Source organism: Eutrigla gurnardus (assembly GCF_963514095.1).
Source record: "Eutrigla gurnardus genome assembly, chromosome: 15".
Lineage (NCBI taxonomy): Eukaryota > Metazoa > Chordata > Actinopteri > Perciformes > Triglidae > Eutrigla > Eutrigla gurnardus.
In genome coordinates, this window is record NC_139938.1 from 5,967,499 (window position 1) to 5,987,619 (window position 20,121).

Sequence of the window (20,121 nt, forward strand, 5' to 3'; positions counted from 1 at the left end):
CCGATGTGAAAAAGCAATTGCCCCCTTGGTTACTCAATCAACCAAACAACAACAACAAATTATTTAATCAATTGATAATTGCGTTCAATTTCACAAGGCACGCCCAGGAATGATTACTGCCGACCTGTTCAATCACTTAAATAGAACCTGTCCGGCTATGTGAAGCTAAAAAGTCTCAAACAGCAACGCATGATGCTGGAATCAAAAGTACAAATGGGGGGGGGTTACACAGATTTTGGGGCTTTGGGACTCCAGGGAATCACAGTGAGAGCCATTTTTACCAAATGGAGAGAACATGGAAGAGTGGTGAACCTTCCCAGGACCAGCCGACCAGTAAAACTCCACCAAGACCACATCAGTGACTCATCCAGGAGGTCCCAACAGAGCCCAGGGACTAATGAGCCAAAAGTGGAGCTTTTTGGAAGATATGGGTCCCGATACATCTGGTGGAAATCTAACGCAGCATCCCACAATAAGAACATCATACCAACAGTCAAACATGGTGGTTTGAGTGTGATGGTCTGGGGCGACTTGTGATTATTGATGGAACCATGAATTCTGCTCTCTGTGACGTGACCTTGAACAGGCAGCACTGTACAATGTGGCGGAATTAATTCTGCAAAAAGGCATGGGCCAAAATTCCTCCCTAGTGATGTAAAACTCATTGCCAGTTATTGCAAACGTTTGATTGCAGTTGTGGCTGTAAAGGGCGGCACAACTAGCTATTAGGTTTAGGACGGCAATTAATTTTTCACATGACTGATATAAGTGTTGAATAATTCATTAGCTTCAATAAATGGAAAAAGGACAACAAACAAAGAAACCAGAAAGTAACTGCCAGTAAAGTTGTGTCTTCTCAGCACATAACTGGGTGGGCATAAAACGAACCCATTGTTGCAGAGAAGCAACTTAATGTACTTGGTGTTCAGCAGCCCGGACTCTCGGTCAACACAGTTGCTAAGCAAGGTAATGGGATCGATACGGTCGATGAGTCTTGTATATGGCCAGACAATGCAGAGGCCTGGTGAAATGAAGAGAAATTGAATGGAAATATTAAATGGACTTGATTAAGTTACTGTGAGTATAATTCACCCACAGTGTTGTTTATTCAGACAGATAGGCGCCCGGGGGTCGACTCAGCAGAGAAAGTAATGTGCTGGTTGGATCTGATCTCAAGCCAGCACTGGGTCCGTGTGTGGTTTCATAAAGGCAGCAGACTGAACCATTCCACTATCTCTGAGCACTTAGCCCTGAATATCAAGTAACCAGCGGTGATGTATTTACAGACTTCTCCTGACTTGTTGGCGAGCCGGTTCGGTGGAGGAACTGGCAGAGAGGCAAGCATGTGGGCATCCTTCTTCTTCTTACAGTCACGGCTCGACATGGGCTGAGTATGCAGCTCTCTGTGGCCGTTAGCTGTTGGGTTTGTCACCAGCACAACGGTACGTTAAATACAAACAGCAATGGTTTAAACAAATCTAAAAGCAAGTGGAATTTAAAACAAATAATGCTAGATTGATACAGTTGATCTACTCACAATAGGGATGAGACAAAGGTAATTTACAGCATCAATCAATATCAAAGTGAAGTTTTCACATGTGCTTGATCAGGTGGCAACCTCTGGTTCAGAAAAGTGAAGCCAAAACTGAAGTGCCTTAAACTTGCATTCTCTCTACTGGCCATCAGGGGGCGACTCCTCCGAGAAAATGACCCTACTTCTCACTTGATGCATTATCTTATCTTATCAGTGTGACAACATTTTTACAGACCTTTTACACTGAACAGGTCAGTCTCCTGCGATACAATTCTCCTATGACAAAACATTCTCAACTCAAGCTCCATTTATTAGCTCTTCTAGACCTTTCGATCATATCACATGATCACCGGCAGATGGAGTTTACCCAGTTGTCATGACCAGTTAAATTGATATTCTGTTGCTGCTGTCATGAAGAACTTTTTCAGTAAGTTAGAGCGACCTTGTTTGGTTTGCATCATGGGTTTGTGAAGGATGTTGTATAACTTGTTTTTGAGCACTCGGTGGGATTTATCAGTTACTGGAGCCAGAAAACCCTGACTTCGCCTGCTGCCAGCGTGCTCTCTCCTGCTAGTGCAAACATCATAAGTGTGTGACAGCTGAAATCTTTTGATTTTATTCTAGAAAAGGTGCTGGGATAACAACGCACACTCTCAGACAGTGCCAGCAAGACAGGGACAACTTAAATAAAACCAAAGAAATTGAAAAATGTTTTCAATTATACGTTTTTATATCTAGACATGCGTGTTGTTAATTTGCGTGGGTTTTGACAAATTTGTCTAAGAAATATCTGCCTCCAAACCAGAGAATGAAGCGTGAGCCCAGGATAATCCACAATCAACTTGAATTGAATCAACTTAATATTTGGTGTTCAATTTCTTTGGATCTAAATTTGATTCACTCAGACCATTGTTTCAAATGTCAAAGCCCAAAAATACTGTATGTTTGTAGATGTGTGCTGAAAGAAAATACAATGACACGGAATCTCTTTTCAATTGATTTTTTATTTTTTTATTGAATAAATGATTTTAAAAGGTAATAACAATGTTTAAAACTACATTATCTTCACAGCCATTGCTTACTCAGATAACCCATCTATATATATTCTTTCAACCCGCCCCCCAACACTTTTGTTTTGCAATTTTTTTGTATTTTGTATTTTTTTTTTTTTCCTTTAGCTAAATTATTTTTTGTGGGTTTATTTTTTTTTCTTTTGGAGTCATACTATCATAATAAATGCCCATTTCAAGTCTTGTCACACTAACAGCAATTCAATAGGAAAGGAGGGAGGGTCTAGTTCTACAGGGGATGGATTTGAAGTTCCCAGTTCATATTACTCCATCAACATTTTTCAAGTTACTAAAGAAAAACAAAAAGGAAAGAAATTTAAATTGGTATGAGGAGTTACACCAGGCAACCCTCCCAGCCCATCAGGCCACTGCAACAGAAAAGTCATTGTACAGCGACACGTCTTAGAAGTCAGTGTCTCAAAAATTCAGAACATAGAAAACCACTAAAATAATTTTGAAACTAGATCCAAAATATTCTTTTGAAAAGAATTTATTTTGATGTACAAAAACAGTCATTTTCTTTTTTTATTTGCTTTTTTATTTATTTTTTTAATAAAAGCTTCAAACACAAGTTTATTGTAGTTCTTATTTCATTTGTCATTATCATTATTATTATTGATTCTTTTTTATTCTTATTTTTTGATTCATCTATCAGTGCGATTGTATACCAGTGCAGCTACTGGGTCCAGAGTAACGAAAACAGGCTTTTTCATCTTTAATGGCATAAAAAATAAGGAAAAATCCATCTTTTATACAAAGTATAACTGCTGGTCTTTAGGGAAAAAAACATTTATAAACCCATAAAGCTAGGAGGCACACCATGGGATTTTCATTTTTGTAAATTATAGCAATAATAATAATTCTAATAATAATAATTCCAATAATAACAATAATAATAATGAACAAAACAAGTACTGTAACAATTTGCAACCATTTTTAACCATCATTGATGCCATGTACGGCTTCAGAGATAGACTCAATGAAAATTCATTGAAAAATTGGGTTGCTTAATAAGTCAAGACAGTTGAGAAATCGCACAAAAAAAAAAGAAAAGACAAAGAACATTTTGTCAATTGCAGGGGTGTCTTTTGGAAGGACAGGAAGCCAGGCCTGAAGAGCAGCATTTGGGCATGGCCGCTGGCATCTTTGGTTCAGTCAAACATACGAAGGTAACATGAGCTTGAGCATTCCACGAAATATGAGAGTGACCACACAAGGAATGCTGAGGCTGAACTCTAACCCTGGTATGGAACCAAAACTCAAGTCTGCTACAACAAACTACAAATGTCGTTCCATAATCTCCCATGAGGTATCAATGCTTTAAACAGTTTTAAATCAGTACAGAAGCAGGACTATTTTCTGCGTGTTCTACGTAAAACATTAGCTCGGCATCCCATCATAAGAGATGCTTGCCTTCAACATAGTTTTAGAGGCGGCGAGAGCCTCAACAGGACCTTTCTATAGCCAACAAACCTTGCCTTCTCAGAGGTCAAACGATTCAGCAGCTAAAGGAAAGTGGAGGATGTGCAATGAAAAAGCAGCATCCAAATCTTCCTTGAGAGGCAACGGTCACTACAACTGCCTCTATCTACCGAACGACATGGATCACACCTTCACAAACTCGGCCATGAGGTTGGGCCACAGTGTAGGGAGTAATCGAGGGGGAGGGAGGGAGGCTACGTGTGACTTCTTGTCCTTTCAAACCTGCAGGGGTGTTGACTTGCACTGGTAGGAAAAAAAAACAAAAAAAACACCTGTTGAACAGATCTGCATATATCAAGGATAGTAAAGGTAACACATGTAGGATTTTCTCTTAATATATCGCTGTTAAATTGCAATAACGACCACTAAACGGTACATTCAATAGCCCCTATGACGTGTTTGCTGCGGGGACTTTCCCTCCTTCGTTACATGCGTCAGAATGTCAGTCTGTTTTCCCATAGGGAATTGATCCCAAAGTTGCCCACATTGGTGAATGAAAGCACAGAGGCTTTGGGGCTACTGTCTGTATCGGCGACAGTCACATCCTTCAGTGTTAAAACGTGCCGTCATGACTCATTTGGCAGCAACACACTTGAGAGAAAATCTTACATGCAGCATCTTTAAGTATGATATGATCAATGAGTCCGCATGACCAGTCACGAGCGTGACCACCCCAATATGAGGTCTGATAGCACCATATTTGTCTTTTAAATCTCTTAATGGTTAATAAGAGTGTCTAAGCCATAGATCAAGCATATCATGGATAAAACCATAGGTCTCATACTCATACATACATGCAACAAAATACATTGCATGTGTATACAAAGACATATGTAAAAGAGCATGGTCAATTTGGTTTTGCAGCAGAAGAATTCAGGTTGTGCTGTATTAAATGGACCAGGAAACGAATGCCTGACTGTTCCTCATTCAAACTTCATGAAAGCATACATTTTATGAGGCATGAGACAGTCTTCCCGTGGGTTCAAACATGTCGGGTAACAACGCCACAGGGCCTGACATTATTTTAAGAGAATGTTGAGACGTGAGCAAATGGAGACTGCATGTACCCCGTATGTTCTGTTAATTCTGGGATGGAGCAAAACCCCGAACAGAGGAACAGTCAGAGCACCATCTATTGGTCCATCATTTACTAGATCATTAATTTAAGGCAACACAACTTAAATCTGGGTCATTTCGGGTTACTGTGGATGGAGTGCCAAAAGCCCTTGTCATTTTGCATAAAAGAAAAATAACCTGTCAGTTAGTAAAGGCTGTTACGAAGAAAGATGTCAAGTAACAAGAACCTCTCAAAAATTCCAGTTAGCAAAACTAAAGCCGAACCCCAAAGCAAGTGGATCAACAGTTCAAAACATTCTGGAAAGTAAATCCAACTAGCCTAGTGTGTGTGGATGTGACTCACAACAAGTAATAGTTGGATGGGGACATGGCTTCTTAAGTCCTAACAAAGCCCTGGCTTTTTATTTGTAGACCTTAACTGCAAGCCACCAGGCCCCATGCAGAGATTCCACTCAAACTAATGCAACTGTAATGCTCTAACCTACTGCCAAACAGCTGACCAAACAGGCCACAAATCTAAACATTTCCTGCGCCGTGGACACAGATCAACGGGATCTCACTGAACAGCAGAGTGCTGGAAGAGAACAGTGGTGGTGCGTTTTCAACAACTAAATCAACCAGCCACATCACTGCAGCCGCTTCAGACGGCACAATGACGTGAATTTCTTAATGACACGAGACGCGGTAATCGGATCACTCCCCTTGTGCTCCAAGTGGTGTGTCTTCATTCAAAAATGACAGTTTTAATGCATCATACTTGGTGAACGAGTGACAAATGGTTAGCTATAATCTGAAGAGGCAAGACAAAGTCTCTACAACGACACGGGCAACACACAAGACATCCGACAAACGACTCGAACCGACGGGTTCGACGAGTATTCAGTGATGTAGCCTTGCCTGAGGCTGGCTGGTGTTTGCATTCAGAGGTTGAAGACTCAATATAAGAGGTTACCACTTAAATGGCACCAAATGCAAACACTTTGAGCCAAACAACAGATTACTCTTACAAAGTGTGGACTAGAAAGAGAATATGGCTTTAAGTAGTTATAGCATGTCCCTGCCAAGTGACTCCCTGCCAGTAAACCCAGAAACTAACAGACAGTCAATTTAAATGAAAGCATAGCTCATGCAAATTATTTTTGTTTTTTTCTAGGGACCTGTAGTAACGCCTGCTCCCCCCTCTCCAATATGGGGAAACCACACCCACTTGTAGCCCATTTTACATTGATAATTAACAAGCCCCCTGCACAAACATTGATTATCCTTAGACAAAAATGGCTTCCTCCACAATTACCTTAAATTTTTTTTAAAAATAACAAAAAAAGAGGGAATGTGGCTCAAAACTCTAGCCAAAAAAACTCAGTTCAATGTGTACAGGTTCCACCACAAAACACTACAAATACTCAGGGGAGATTCCCAACAAATCTCCATAGGGAATCTATAGGTAAAATCCAATTTCTAATTTCCTCTACCAATTTTCATCTCAAGGCAGACCAATATCTATATCCACACACAGAAATACACACACACGATTGTGAGCTCAAACAATACACACTACCAGCAAGGGCATCACAATCCTACTATCTAGACTTTGGAGTATACAGATCCCAATATATAGTTCCAACTACAAATACTACAAGAGTTTACAAGGCTCAACAGTCGATCTTTTTTTTTGTTTTGTTTGTTTTTGAGAGGAGTCAGAATAGAGACGACACAGCCTTTGAGAACTGCAGTTGCCCTGCTACATGGTTTACATGACTGGATAATAAGATAAATAAAAGAATGAAAACATAAGTTTTTTTTTTTAAGAGAGAGAATGTAACATTGTAGCAAAGCCAAAACAATATAAGCGCGAGACTAATCCATAGACTTCCTTCCATCCACAGAATCAAACACCTGATTAGGGTCGCTGAAAAGAAATTTACGTCCGTTTAATTTTTTTTTTTATATTAATGGAAAGGGGTATAGATATTGGTATACATATGCTGCAAAAACTTAACCACAGGCAAAAAAAAAACGGAAATGTGGATTTCTTGCCATAATCAAATGATGCTTCGTTGCCACCCGTTGCCATGTCAACGTCTGGGAGACGGCCAGCATGGCAACGGAAACTATCATCATAAAATGGTACAGTAGTAGAAATAGCTAGACCAGGAGGGGGCTGGCTCTCCTGGGAAAAGGTCCGCGGAGAGGTCCAATGATTGGTCATGCGGCTCGCTGTCAGGAATAATGGTTGTAGGGTGGTAGAGGGTGCCCAATGCCATTCTGGTAGTGATGGTGCTGGCGGTGGGCGATGTACTCTGCATAACCCATTGTCATCTTCTCGCTACGGTACCTAGGGAGGAGACGAGATGAGTTGGTAAAGGCTGGTAATGTCATGATGGGAAAGCTATGATGAGCCATAGTCAGCACCTCTTAAACTGTGACCCCTGTTAAACACATGTTATACTTGGATACTGGATTTAGGAAGCCTCAGTTGAAACAACAGATACTTCTCTTCATTTCTTCCCCTACAGTATAAAAGTATAAAAATGGATGCAGCACAACCAGTGATATTTGTTATTCCATTAATTCTGCTTACTTTTCAAAACCTGGCTCCTACATTACCCACAATGCAACTCAACTGGCTACAGTTCATTTAAGATAATTTCTTTCTTTCCACACTCCCAGATTTTTTTTTTAAACTTGTCTTCAGATCCCACCAACACTGCCTCAAGTGACATTACTCGAGGCAATATGGCAGATTTCCCAAGGCTCCCTAAGGAGTCACAAAAGGCTTCATATTGCATGTTTTACTCCCCAAGACCTGTAAATAGACATTCAATGTGGAAAATCTGAGAACATACATCTGGACTTTTAAAATTCTACATCAATCAATGACTGATGAGGTAAAACTGTCTTATGTTTGTGGGCATGGATCTATATTATTGTATGTGTCAAACAAAGAGTACATCAGTGACACCTTCCCAGCATGTCAGTAGGTAACACAATACATGTAATCTTACCTGGTTAACTTAATGGTCTTCCTGAAGTCATTTGTGATGGGAGCTTTGTAACCTCCCTTTCGTAGTAAGGAATCTATGGTTTGAATGTGGTCCCAACCTTCATAAAAGAAAAGATAAATCTCTTTACAGACTCCCGAAGAAATCCACACGTGGCACAACACAGGGTGTCTTTCTAAAAAGCAGACGAGGCTAGGTGCACAAACAGATCTCACCTTGCTCCTTTGCAACCTCTGGTAGATAGGTGGCGGTGCGCTTTGATCCTTTTTCATTGAAAAACTCTATCCTAATACCGTGAACACCCACCTAGGATTCAAGAAAGAAGCAATGTATTTTTACCACCATCAATTGCTCTATACAACAAAGCACATGTATTAACAACAGATAGACTGAGATTTAAGCAGCACAATTCTCAATGCAAACCAATGTCTCTTACCTCCCAGTCAAGGTAATCACCCACGTCTTCAAAGTTGGTGAGAAGAGACACTGAGCAGAAGAGGCGAGGCAGCTCATCCCTTGTCATAGGGGGGAAGCGGCTGTCTTTAAGGGCACTGCCGACATAAAAGCACAAAGAAAATACTGTTACAACAGGCGACTGAGAAAAGTGAGCACAGTCAAGTGTAGAGGCCAAATTATTTCATAATTTGTGGACTAACTAAAAAGCTAAAGCTAATTTCTCTACTATGTAAAATTGTTTATTATGCAACCATTAGGTTTTCTTGAAACGACTGCATAAACAGTCGGTCAAAAATAAATAAAATTACCCAATTAAACAGCCATTCTACCAGTACACCAACTTCTTTTCTCAAGTTTAACACTTTAAAGTTTCTTTAAATATGTATCAATTATTTTTCCAAATATTTCTCAGCCACAATCCAAAATGAGCTGCCCTTCAACATCGGCATTAATCAGATCCACCATGAGAACATGTCACTTTTAAAACTGGTTATTGACCGTTTGCCGACAAGCAATCCTGCATATAAAAGGCTAGTTTTATTTTTAATGGAGCAGTGCTCACTCCACTTTAAACACAGAGGCTACATAACATCACTCCCAGCAAACTTCATAGACAAAACAGCCTCATCGATATTTCAAGGCGAATATTCCCTGTTCCAGCTCAGCTAGAAACAGAGAATCTGTTGGTACCAACAACATGTGTCCCACACCCCGTTGTGTGTGTGTGGAGAGACTCAACCACACACTTGTGTTGTCCTCAAAGTGTTTCAATACCAGGTGGGAAAGTCGAAATTAGGTCGTTGCCATTCCATCAGCCAGCCCTCGTGTTTACATATATTTGACAGCTGTGTCCGCCTTCTGGTCACAAATTCCACACCAGCTATTTAGAGATGGCCATGTTTACACTGAAAGATGGCGTGCCCGTTCTCATTTGTTTGATGTAAATATCAGTAACGTTAATATTGTATTTAGGTTTCTAATCGAAACTTGTCCACCAAAGCCAAGTGGTGGTCATTGTCAACCAGCATTTAACCCACCAGTCAGATGATCTACCAACGTGGGTTCAACCTGTGTTACTGTGTTCCTCTGGACTTCCCAAATACCACTACACAAGGACTCTTTATTGTCACAACATTACATTTTTGAGTTAAAACATATTTACAACAGTCCATACATTACAGTTATTGATGAGTTATCAATACATTTCATTTGTGTCACTGTCTGTCTATTTGATCTCGACTGCCAGTTCATCAAGACTTAACGATTTTAGCATTTTCTACATTATACAATTTCCTGAGGGATAAATAAAGTATTCTGATTCTGTGCTGCTAGCACTTTGTAACAGCAGTTTGTCTGACTATTAAAGAAAAATGCTTACACATTGAATCCATTCGTCTAAATAGATAAATGCCGATGGAATACATGAATGGAAAACCCTACTTAAGGACATTAATAACCTAAAACACAAAAAAGTAAACACTATAAGAAAACAAATTGTCCTTTTTTGCACACATACACAATGAGTGCAAAGAAGGACAATTATCAGTTCTGGGGGTAAGTCAGCCATGTTAGGGGGCTTTAATTTACTACTACTTCACTATTTCTCCACCATCATGCTCCGTCAGAGTTTGAAACAGAAGAATAACTTTCATCGTGTTGCTTACCTGGTAAGGGTGTACTCCCTGAGTCCTGAGTGCAGATTCATGGCAGAAAATGTACCTATACAACCCCTCAACCGCTTGTCTCTGCCTATTTTCCATGTGACAAACAGCGGGCTGAAAAACAACAAGGGACCATATTAAAGCAGTTGAACATTAAAAATTTGCACACATCATTCGCAGTCAGTCAAATCGGCACAGTATAATGAACTAGCTTTTTTTTTTTAAAAGACTGCAGGCTTTTGTGTATTGGGCCATCTGACCACTCATGACTTGTTAATGTATTATTCTCTCTGTTTTAAACAATGTTCTATCCTATATTAAGTTATAGGATTTTCCAAAACGCATTGTTTCAATTGCTTTTACATTGGCATGTAAATTAGCCTTGTGAGATTGATCACATGTAGAATGTCTTGTGTATCATAAAGAAAATTTGTTAATTACAATGAATAATTCAATGATTAAGTCACTGAAAAGGACCCATTACTGCTTCAGGGGAGTATATGATAAAAGTTTAAAAGTGATCTCATTTGGCTTTGCATATGTAATGTTTATCGGATGCATGTCTGACCAAATACACCTGCAAGAATGTTCCTGCAAGGATGCAACCCAAGGGTCTTTTTTATACGACAGTGTTATTTCCTGCCACAACATTGATTGTGTGTTGTTGTGAGCACTGTGAAGATGCTTCAGATCCACTCTAACCCTGACTGCTTGTCCTGGTTGCTCAACAGTAAATGGCATATGTCATTTGAATCTCTGCTGTGTTAAGTTGATCCCTCTCACTGGTATATTGTCACTTGCCAATCGAAGGTCTTGTTTTCAGATGGAAAGTCACAGACCACTGCTGGGCTACACGCTGTTTCCACCCTTAACTTAAGCACCGGTCCAATTTTAAAGAGCACCAATTAAATCAAGATTCTGCATGACACGTTCATACATAGCAACATTACTTGTGTCAGTGATTAATTCATAGGTAAAAGGAATTTTTATTTATTTATTTTTTAGGTAAACAAGTGTTTCTTTGCTTCGAAGACACTCGTGACAATATTGTTATTGTTTTTTAAATGCATGGAGCCTTTGCATGTTGTGTAGTTGGGTCTACTGATACAGTAACTAGGTGAAAAACATCTCTCTCGCTTTTGCTTGACTATTGAAAATTAAACTGTGTAAATATAAGGATTTTTGCTTGGTGTTTAAGTACTGTTCAATACCAGATCCAATACTTCAACTTGACACTGACTGACTGTTTTTGTTCAATCCAAAGTATTGAGCTAAAACTCCTATATGATAAAAAAAAAATTCAAATTTTACAAAAAGAAACATACATGAGACATTTCCTCTTTGAACAAATTAAATTTTATTTTAAGCTTCTTCACATGTGAAACAACTGTTTTACAAAATCAAAATGTCGAATTCTGTTTCAACAAAGTACCATCAAGTGAAGTACAAAGGAACAAACAAAAAAAAGTTTACAGCTAAGGGCAGCTCATAGATTCAAATAGTCTAATGAAAAACAAAGTGGTGTCTAACGGACCCTGCAGTTTCACCCAGCAGTTCCTCAGAAAGCCTTTACATGGTAACTGTCCTGTGGCTTCATTATACCTTTCCTCATTCCTTTCCTCAGGCTCATTTCACCCCCTCTTCCAGTGAGTGTCTTCGGGTAGTGTCTTCAAAATGCGAGGGGGGCCAAAAGGGGCCAAGGTTGATGTAGAAGAGAAAAGATTGCTAGTGTTCAACACTTGGTTGCACAATGAGTAACATGTTTGAACAAGACAACAAGTTTGCTAGCCGGTCATTTCTTTCAAATTGTGATCTTAAATGGAGTCGTAGCTTACTATAGCTACAAATTAAAGTAGCTTACAATCTATGTATCTATGTTGGCAAACATAACATTTAAACAACAATGAAAAAGGTCCAGTCTGTAGAATTTACTGTATTTTAGTCCTCTTAAAGAGGACTAAACCGTGGACGAACAGAGAAGGAGCTCCATTCACTTTCACATCTTTCAGCTCATCTGAACTAGGACTTCTGTACACACTAGCTCCTGCCCTCATCACTCTGGTGGTCAGCGCTTTTTGGGTTGGCACAAGCGCTTCCACACAGAACACTGCTTTTTCTCATCCATTCCTTCTAAAACATATATTAAAATATATAAATAGCCTTTAATCAACTGAGTTTCTTGCCAAAAACTTCAGTTTACATTTTACATTTGAACACATGATAATTGTAGCAGTACTGTGCTCCCCACCGGCAGCTAAAGATCGGCGGTTAAAGAAAAAGGGGCTTCCTGATTTAATCACTCCAAGTTTGATTGGAGGGCTGATAGGATCAAACACTGAAAACACACTGCACCCAACTGAATGCCCTTCTGCTAGCCCCTCCATTTAAAGTGTGTCTGCGAACCATGGTGGTCTTCAGGTAATATAAAAAAATGCTAGGGCCTCTATAGCGCCTGCGTTTGTCCATTGTGGGCTTCCATAGAAACATTGCCAACATTACAGACTCTGAAGAGGACCTTCCCAATGTATATATTAAGGGCTCATTCTAAGATAGGGAAAACACAATTCTTACTTTCAGGTTTCTGCTAATACCCTTATATCCTACACACTGGTCCTTTAATATCACCCCACATAACTATATTTGCCTTATCAAGTTATACAACTATTCAAGTCAACTTACGTAAACTAGCTTATTAGCTGACTAATTAACATACCTTCAGCTGTGCTTGCTGGCCAGTGTAGTCCATTGATCTTCTTGCAGTCAAAATGAAGTAAAATGTTTTAAAATGTATGCTGTGTTGGCAGTCCTTCAAGCAGCTACCTTTACGCATATATTCCTCCCAGCATGTAACCATCTCCATTTGGAGAAGCCTTGCTGTTTTTAATAAATACCAACAAATGCTGGTCTAGGCAGCATAAAAACACTGTCTCAAGGTGATTCACAATGGTAATGACTTTGCCTTTGTGACTTACAATAAAGGGCACATTTGCAAGAAGCATGGGCTCCTATTTCTAAATGCAAAGTACCACGGGCTCCTTAAAAAAAAGACCAAAATGTTGCCTGAGGCCATGAATTGTTTACCGGCTAACTTTGCAGAGCACAGTGTTTAAGTATAATGTCACAGTTGTTCGGAGCATTTCAATAATTCAATCCGACAGTGCCCCCAAGTGAAGGACATGTTGAGGACACCAGTTTCTCAAACCATCATCGGGCATTAGCCTACTTCATTCCTAGTCATCATGTGCTGGTTGGTGTTAAACCTTGGTTTCTTATGTTGAAGGTTAGATACAACCCCAGCGTTCACCCTTTCAAACTCACAAGATCAAATGGGATTTATTTCTCTACGGGAGGTTGGGATGTTTAAATTTGGCGTGCACAGATCTACATCGACTAGATGTTGTTGTTTTTTCATTTAAAAATAAACAATTTTATTAAACTATATCCAATCAGGCATTTTACATCCTGACACCCTCTTGCAATGACTAAGGTTTAATGCCTAGTGTGGACCTTGGGACTAAGCCAGGTTTCAAAAGCAATTTTTAAATTAACATGGCACAGTAGAATACTCTTAGAAAGGGCAGGGAAAATATTCAGTGGTGGCTCACATACTTAAGTGTGGACTTTGCATTTATAGAAGCAGCCATGTATGGAATCAGGAATGCATGGAATCAATCCGCAAAAAGAAAAGAAAAATATCAAGAAAATGTATTATCGTTTGTGACTTTTCGGTTAGTCTAGCAACCAACGCACAATGAGCTGCATCCACTCTGTCTGTGACATGTCAAGTCATTGTTCAGTACTTGCCACACCACTATACACTTTGATTGGTTCTCATGTTTGAATGTATAAAGCCTTTTGCCTGGAATTTGCTGAGGTTATTTTGAGGGAAAAATAAGACAAAGATAGCTATTGAGGAAACACTTGTATGATTAAAGGCTCCAATGTGTTGGATTTTCTTTCAAAAATCAACGTGCCCTAAGCAGCAATTCAACAGACTCTTCATTCAATATCGTCAAATCTGTTACGCAAAAAAAAAGGTTTGATGTGAATGTGCTGCTGAGTAAGAAGAGAAGGTGATTTTTTTATAGGGTATCACTATATAAAACCTGGCGGTTATCACACCGTGTACATATGCTCGTTGACAGTATTTTTAAAAAATGACATAAGAGTGTGTGTGAATTAAGGTGAGAGAAACAGGCTGCACTGTCATGCTCCCACAGTGTATGTTAATTGCTTAAAAAAAAATCAGACTATTTTAAAAGCTCACAGCTGATGTTATTTATTATTTAATATGAAATGCAATATGCCTCAGTGCATTTACATGTAAACGAACATACTTCAGTTAATAATCATAATTATTATACCCTATAGTGTGGAATTGTGATTTTCTGCTGGTGTACTGTGAAAATATCATACCGTTACAACCCTACATTTACATTATTTCCCATAAAAGATAATTATTACCTGCAAATACCCTGAGAGTGTTTTTTCTATTTACATAAAAACAAAGCATTCACAACCAATGATGCATGTATGGAGCATTGTTCTTTGGTGTCTGCATGGTGAATTGAAAGGGTCTGTTGAATGTGTGACAGTAGAAGGACACGACACACACACACACACACACACACACACACACACACACACACACACACACACACACACACACACACACACACACACCATTTGCTTTGAATATTTCGATACATGTATACTTTGTGCTTGTCAATAAATCATTACCATTTCAGGACAGTACACCGAATAGTAAACTGTAGTTGCAATTATAAACAACCCCTTCAGTGGCTCAAAATGTAAGTAAAACACCCGCAAAGTCACATGCTATCACATTACATCGCTCGTCTAAGGTGGGGTCAAAATGTTTCAGTGGAGTGCGTTACGGGCAAAAAAAACAAACTTATGTATTCATTTGTATTGTTAATTCGGTCCCAACCCAAAAATATCGTGTTCAGTGAATGCTTCAAATAACTAAACATCGTATTTGTTTGTTTGTTATATTTATTTAGCACTGTCAATGCAGTTTTCTGTCAAATATGGCCATAAGGAACGCTTAGGGGCTGCTTAGTACATAGCGAGAAGCACATTTTCTTTGTTGGTTACTGCTTAACTCGGTTAACGTTCGTCTCTTATTTTGACAGCACGTTCACTAAACAGAACTTGCTGTATAACGAGCGACTGGTATGGTCGGTTATTTTCCCGTGAAAGCAGACAGACTTTAATGCCATTTATTGTTGATATAATTAACGCAACACAACAATTATGCTTCGATGCTAAGCTAATGTAGCCCGCAGCTAACAAAGCTAAGCACAGTATGTGGAAATCCAGAGTTCATTGAGGGCAACATAAAAGATTAAAAATGCTATCGTTAACTTTTGACGTTGTGCTATTTGGTGGTTTAAATGGCTTTTCGTGACTAGCAAACCTGTTACAGTTTACTTGGAAATGTGATGTTATCTTACTCGTTCCACCTCTTCTTATTGCTTAAGTGTTAGTGGCTAGCTGATGTAGTTAGCTAACGGCTAAAAGGCTTAACGCTAGCTAACGTTAGCCAGTGTTGTTCGAGTTAGACAAACAGTGTCGCAAAATATTGTTTGGTGTCGGATAGAGACGGGAAATCTCAAATTGCGTTACAGTACACCATTCGGTGACAGGTGACGTTGCATGGTATCATATACAATCATTCATTGTAACGTTAATAGTCCCGTTGCGTGCCAATGCCGACAGTCTATCCGACAGGGCCCAAATTCCAACTTGGCCAAATCGAGCTATGATCTCGAGCTTTTCACATTAAATTCATGTAAGTAAAACGTTGTTTCGATGTGACAGCTGGTGCCCTTAACACCGAAGCAGTATTCAGAGGCAATCCCGTCAAGTGTGCCGCAAAGGATATGTGTTGAGAGAATACACCAATGAGCTTTGACATGCAGCAAAACAACAAAAGGCAAAAATACTCACTAGGGATCATTTGTAAACCTGGGTGTTCTCGGAGGTTGGTATCCGTACAGATGGCAATAAAGCACGTCAAAACAGAAGCAGCACATCTCCGCCGAGACCACCATTTTTCTGCCTCCACTTCCCGAGCCAGGTCCCGAGCTGAGATTCGGGGAGAGGCCGGATGAAGTGTAACCGGCCGGGGCTGGGGACAGAGCGTTCGTGCCGCTGCTACCACTACTACTACTGCTGCCGCTAACGTTACCCCCGGGTCCCCCCAGGCCGTTGGCTCTACTCACGTTCGCCGCTGCTGCAACGGTCGCGGAGGAGCCAATCCCCAACTCCGAGCCACAATGTCCGGTTCCTGCCACCCCGCTTCCCGCCCCCACCCCGCCGGGACCCCCCGACCCGGGCGATCCCGACAGTTTCTGCTTCTTCACCCCGCAGCACCCGGCCGCCATCTTGGAACAATCTGCACCGACACACCGCTTCCGACCCATAACCGTCACCGCGGGAAGGGTGGGGGGGAACGCCGACCAGACGTAGAAATCCCACTGCGCTGATACGTGTGACGGACAATACTCCACTTTCACTCTTTTATTTTTTTGTAGGACGACGAAATAACCGATGTAGTGAGAAGACTGCAATGTCACCCTAGCGTTGCCTTTAAAAATGCGTGACTTCGCTACGCAAAATCCATAGCTGGATAAGCATTTTTTTCCTTGAGTAGCCAGCCAGTCCAGCTTTGGACTACGGTGTTCCAGTGGATCACCGATAACGTCAAGTCCCAGTCAAATATTCACCCCCTTCGACCTAACACGACACCATCCGAGGCGAGCTCAGTCGGTTCCCCGTCAACACACAAGTTCAGGGAGTGCACAGTCGGAACAGGCCGCAGATGACAGTAGCCAGGCGGTCCAGATGTGAAGCCGACAGCCCGTGCGCTGTAGCCCAGCCGCACAGCTCTCCAAGTGGAAGCCGGGAGCTTGAGTACGCAGGACCCATAAGCTTTCAGCACAAACTGCGCACAAGGTCTTGGACAGCGTAGCTTCTCATTGCACCAGCTTGTTTTGCCACTGCCTCACGAACTTCTAATTACACAACAGGCCCAGGATGTTGGAATTCCAGTCGCTGGGATAACGCAGAGTAAAATGGCATCTGACAATGCGGGGTTATGTGGCACAATGAAACGCGTCAGCGCCGAGCAAGTCATTTCAGCAACGTTAGCCCACAGTTTGCACCTGCATGATGCCTGTTCTTGGACCTGGTTTTCAACACACACACAAAAAAAAAGCTCAATAACAGCTCCGCGTCAAACGTAGAACTGAAAGTTTTCAGTGTAGATTTGTTTGGAGGATGTCATCCGGTTGTAAGGACACACATAGAAGATCATTCGAGTCCGCGAGCCGTGAGAAATCCTCCGGGTCTGGCAACCCTCGCTCCGCACCCGTCTGTCAGCTGCTACCATTCAGTGCTGTTCGGGTAAAAAGCCCTGTGATCAGTCTGTGGGCACAACCATCGGTGTCGTCGGCACGCCGGAAGCGTATTCAGAGAACGCGTTGCGCTCAGTCGCTGCACATTCTGCGTAGCTTCTGGGGGCTTGCAAATTTTGCAATTCATGAAGAAACGTACGGTGCCGCGGAAGGACGCGTGCTCCCGACGTTCGCGCGCGTGCACGCGTGTTCATGGTAAAGTATCGGTATCCCCAAACTATAAAAGGCACAGAGGCCAGTGGTCTCTCTGCTCTGGGTCTGTTCTTTGGATTTGGAGGGCTGCAAAAGGAAATTATTTGCCAGTTTCTCTGCATTTCATTCATTCTTATTTATTCAGTTAAATGTGACAGACTTTTTTTTTTAAATAGTTCATGTGAATTTGTCATTTTGGGTTCACTGTGGATAGCTGAGATCTTGAACATGTCTGTTTCAGGGCTGCTGGTATAGAAACTCTGAGCCACAGCTTTTCTGGCACCCCGAAACACAAAATGGAAATTAATTCTGTAATCATTCTCCAATTCCACCCCCATTCTGCGCCCCTACGTCTAGTCAGACATAAATGTATCACTTAAGAGAGCCGTGACCATGATCTAAATGTCAGTGATTAATACATGCATCAGATGATGATGGCCATGCCCTGACTCATGATGATGGGTTAAACAGCCAGGCACTAAAATTGCTGAATGTATTGAAGAGTGTGTTTCCCCTCACATAACATAACAGTTTGTTATCTGTTATTCACATGATCTACATTTAGAATGAATTCAGTTTGAAGCAGTGACCTCCCACTGTTTCCTCCTGTTATACAGATGCAAGGCACTACGTCAGTCAGCAGATATGTGATCAATGATCATAACTCATCCTTCTTCAAGGTGTATGGGGCCAACTTGATTTTAAAACAAAGCTGTTTACTTAAAACAAACCCCTTAGAATGAAATACTTCAGAGGAAGGTGCTTCCTGTTGCTCATTTTTCAAAGCCTCAGTGACAGCAGAGAACCCTGTGAGTATGATTATGTTTAGTGCTCGTACCTTTATGTGTGTTGCAGATTCTCATAACACGACCAGTGGCAGGTGAACTGATGTAAACAGCAAATCGCAGTGGCAAAATAGTGCTTGTGCTTATATTAAACTTGTCTTAAGGGTAATGATCCTTCGATGTCCATTTGCTTTGTTTTGGCCCGCATGTGACGTCGCTCATGACTCAGCCTCTTCCCTCATCGTTGGGCAGACTTAGGGACATATTATATAACTTTAGTTGAAGCAAGGGCTCTGGTGTAACCATCATTCTGCTTAAATTAATTCCCCACATGTTTTGAACTTTCTTAGAAAATGAATCAAAAAAACATGCAAGGCTAACCCTGACCGGGACTCCTCCCAGACATGAAGGATTGGGATAGGCTAATTGATGACTCTAAATTGCCCGTAGTGTCGTCTGTCTCTGTGTGGCAGCCCTGTGATGGTCTGACATCCTGTCCAGCATGTACCCTGACTTCCTCCCCGCAACCATGAACAGGATAAGTGGTTGATAATGGATGGATGTTTTGGAGTAATTTAATTACATTTGCAAATGAGACAATTTCTCTTCTAAACAAATGACAGCAAGGCCCTCTAAAATCCTTCCATCATGTCTTCCCCCATACAAATGCTGCAGTGAGGTCAATGCTCATATGACTTTCTTATCTGTTATTGTTTTGAGGTTATTAAAATAAAAATATAATTTACGATAACACAAAGACACTTCTCAGCTTCTTTGTCACGTTCAGTGCAGTCATGAACTCTATAAATTAATTAGCTCTGATTTGGAATTTAAGCAATGGGTGACTAAACCTCAACAGCAAAATACTCATCCTTCATTCTGAACAGATAGTTAACAAAGTTGATTATTATTTAAGCTTCTTTACTTGGATTGCAATTATTTTATGAAATACATTTTCCACAGTTAAACAGAAACCCCATCTCAGAGCATTTAGGTTAGTAGAGCCTGAAGCTGGTATACACACGGCTTAGTGCAGCTGAGCAGAGAGTTCCCTTATTCATGCAACCACTGGATTTTAGATGACTGCAATGTGATCCACCCTGTGCAGATTATCTTTTGTAACTTCAACAGGAAAGAGGGAGGCAGGCTGAATTTCCTCCCATTCCAGCTACAGCATACGAGGGAGCACTGCTGTTCAAGGTCAAGGGGGTTTTATAAGCCAAATTGCCTGAGCTTGTTACCATTTTTATCTTCGGAAATAATTCCCATGTGCACAATCATCATTTCGTGAATATGTATGGAGACAATTGACGGGTTTGTTCCTGTCTGTTCTATTCTTGGGAGCAGAGACAATCTGGCATGTTGTTATTGGGAAATTTCCCGTAGCAGCGAGGACTCACTCGCTTCTGAGTCGATGTGT

The 20,121-nt window shown here is 40.8% G+C and overlaps 1 protein-coding gene across 2 annotated transcripts; it reads right to left on the reverse strand.

The window, feature by feature from the left end:
* Positions 1–3,236: 3,236 nt before the first annotated feature.
* ammecr1 (AMMECR nuclear protein 1) lies at positions 3,237–17,824 on the reverse strand. 2 transcript variants are annotated; one of them, XM_084029706.1, is made up of 6 exons: positions 16,256–17,823; positions 10,286–10,396; positions 8,602–8,716; positions 8,381–8,471; positions 8,169–8,265; positions 3,237–7,498 (listed from the first exon to the last, which is right to left on the reverse strand). In XM_084029706.1, exons 1-6 carry the CDS (start codon positions 16,729–16,731, stop codon positions 7,384–7,386), a joined length of 1,005 nt encoding a protein of 334 aa, XP_083885832.1. In that variant the 5' UTR covers positions 16,732–17,823; the 3' UTR covers positions 3,237–7,383. The 2 variants fall into 2 exon arrangements, with proteins under 2 accessions (XP_083885832.1, XP_083885833.1); XM_084029707.1 differs by lacking the exon at positions 10,286–10,396 and having other exon boundaries at positions 16,256–17,824.
* Between the last annotated feature and the right edge of the window lie 2,297 nt (positions 17,825–20,121).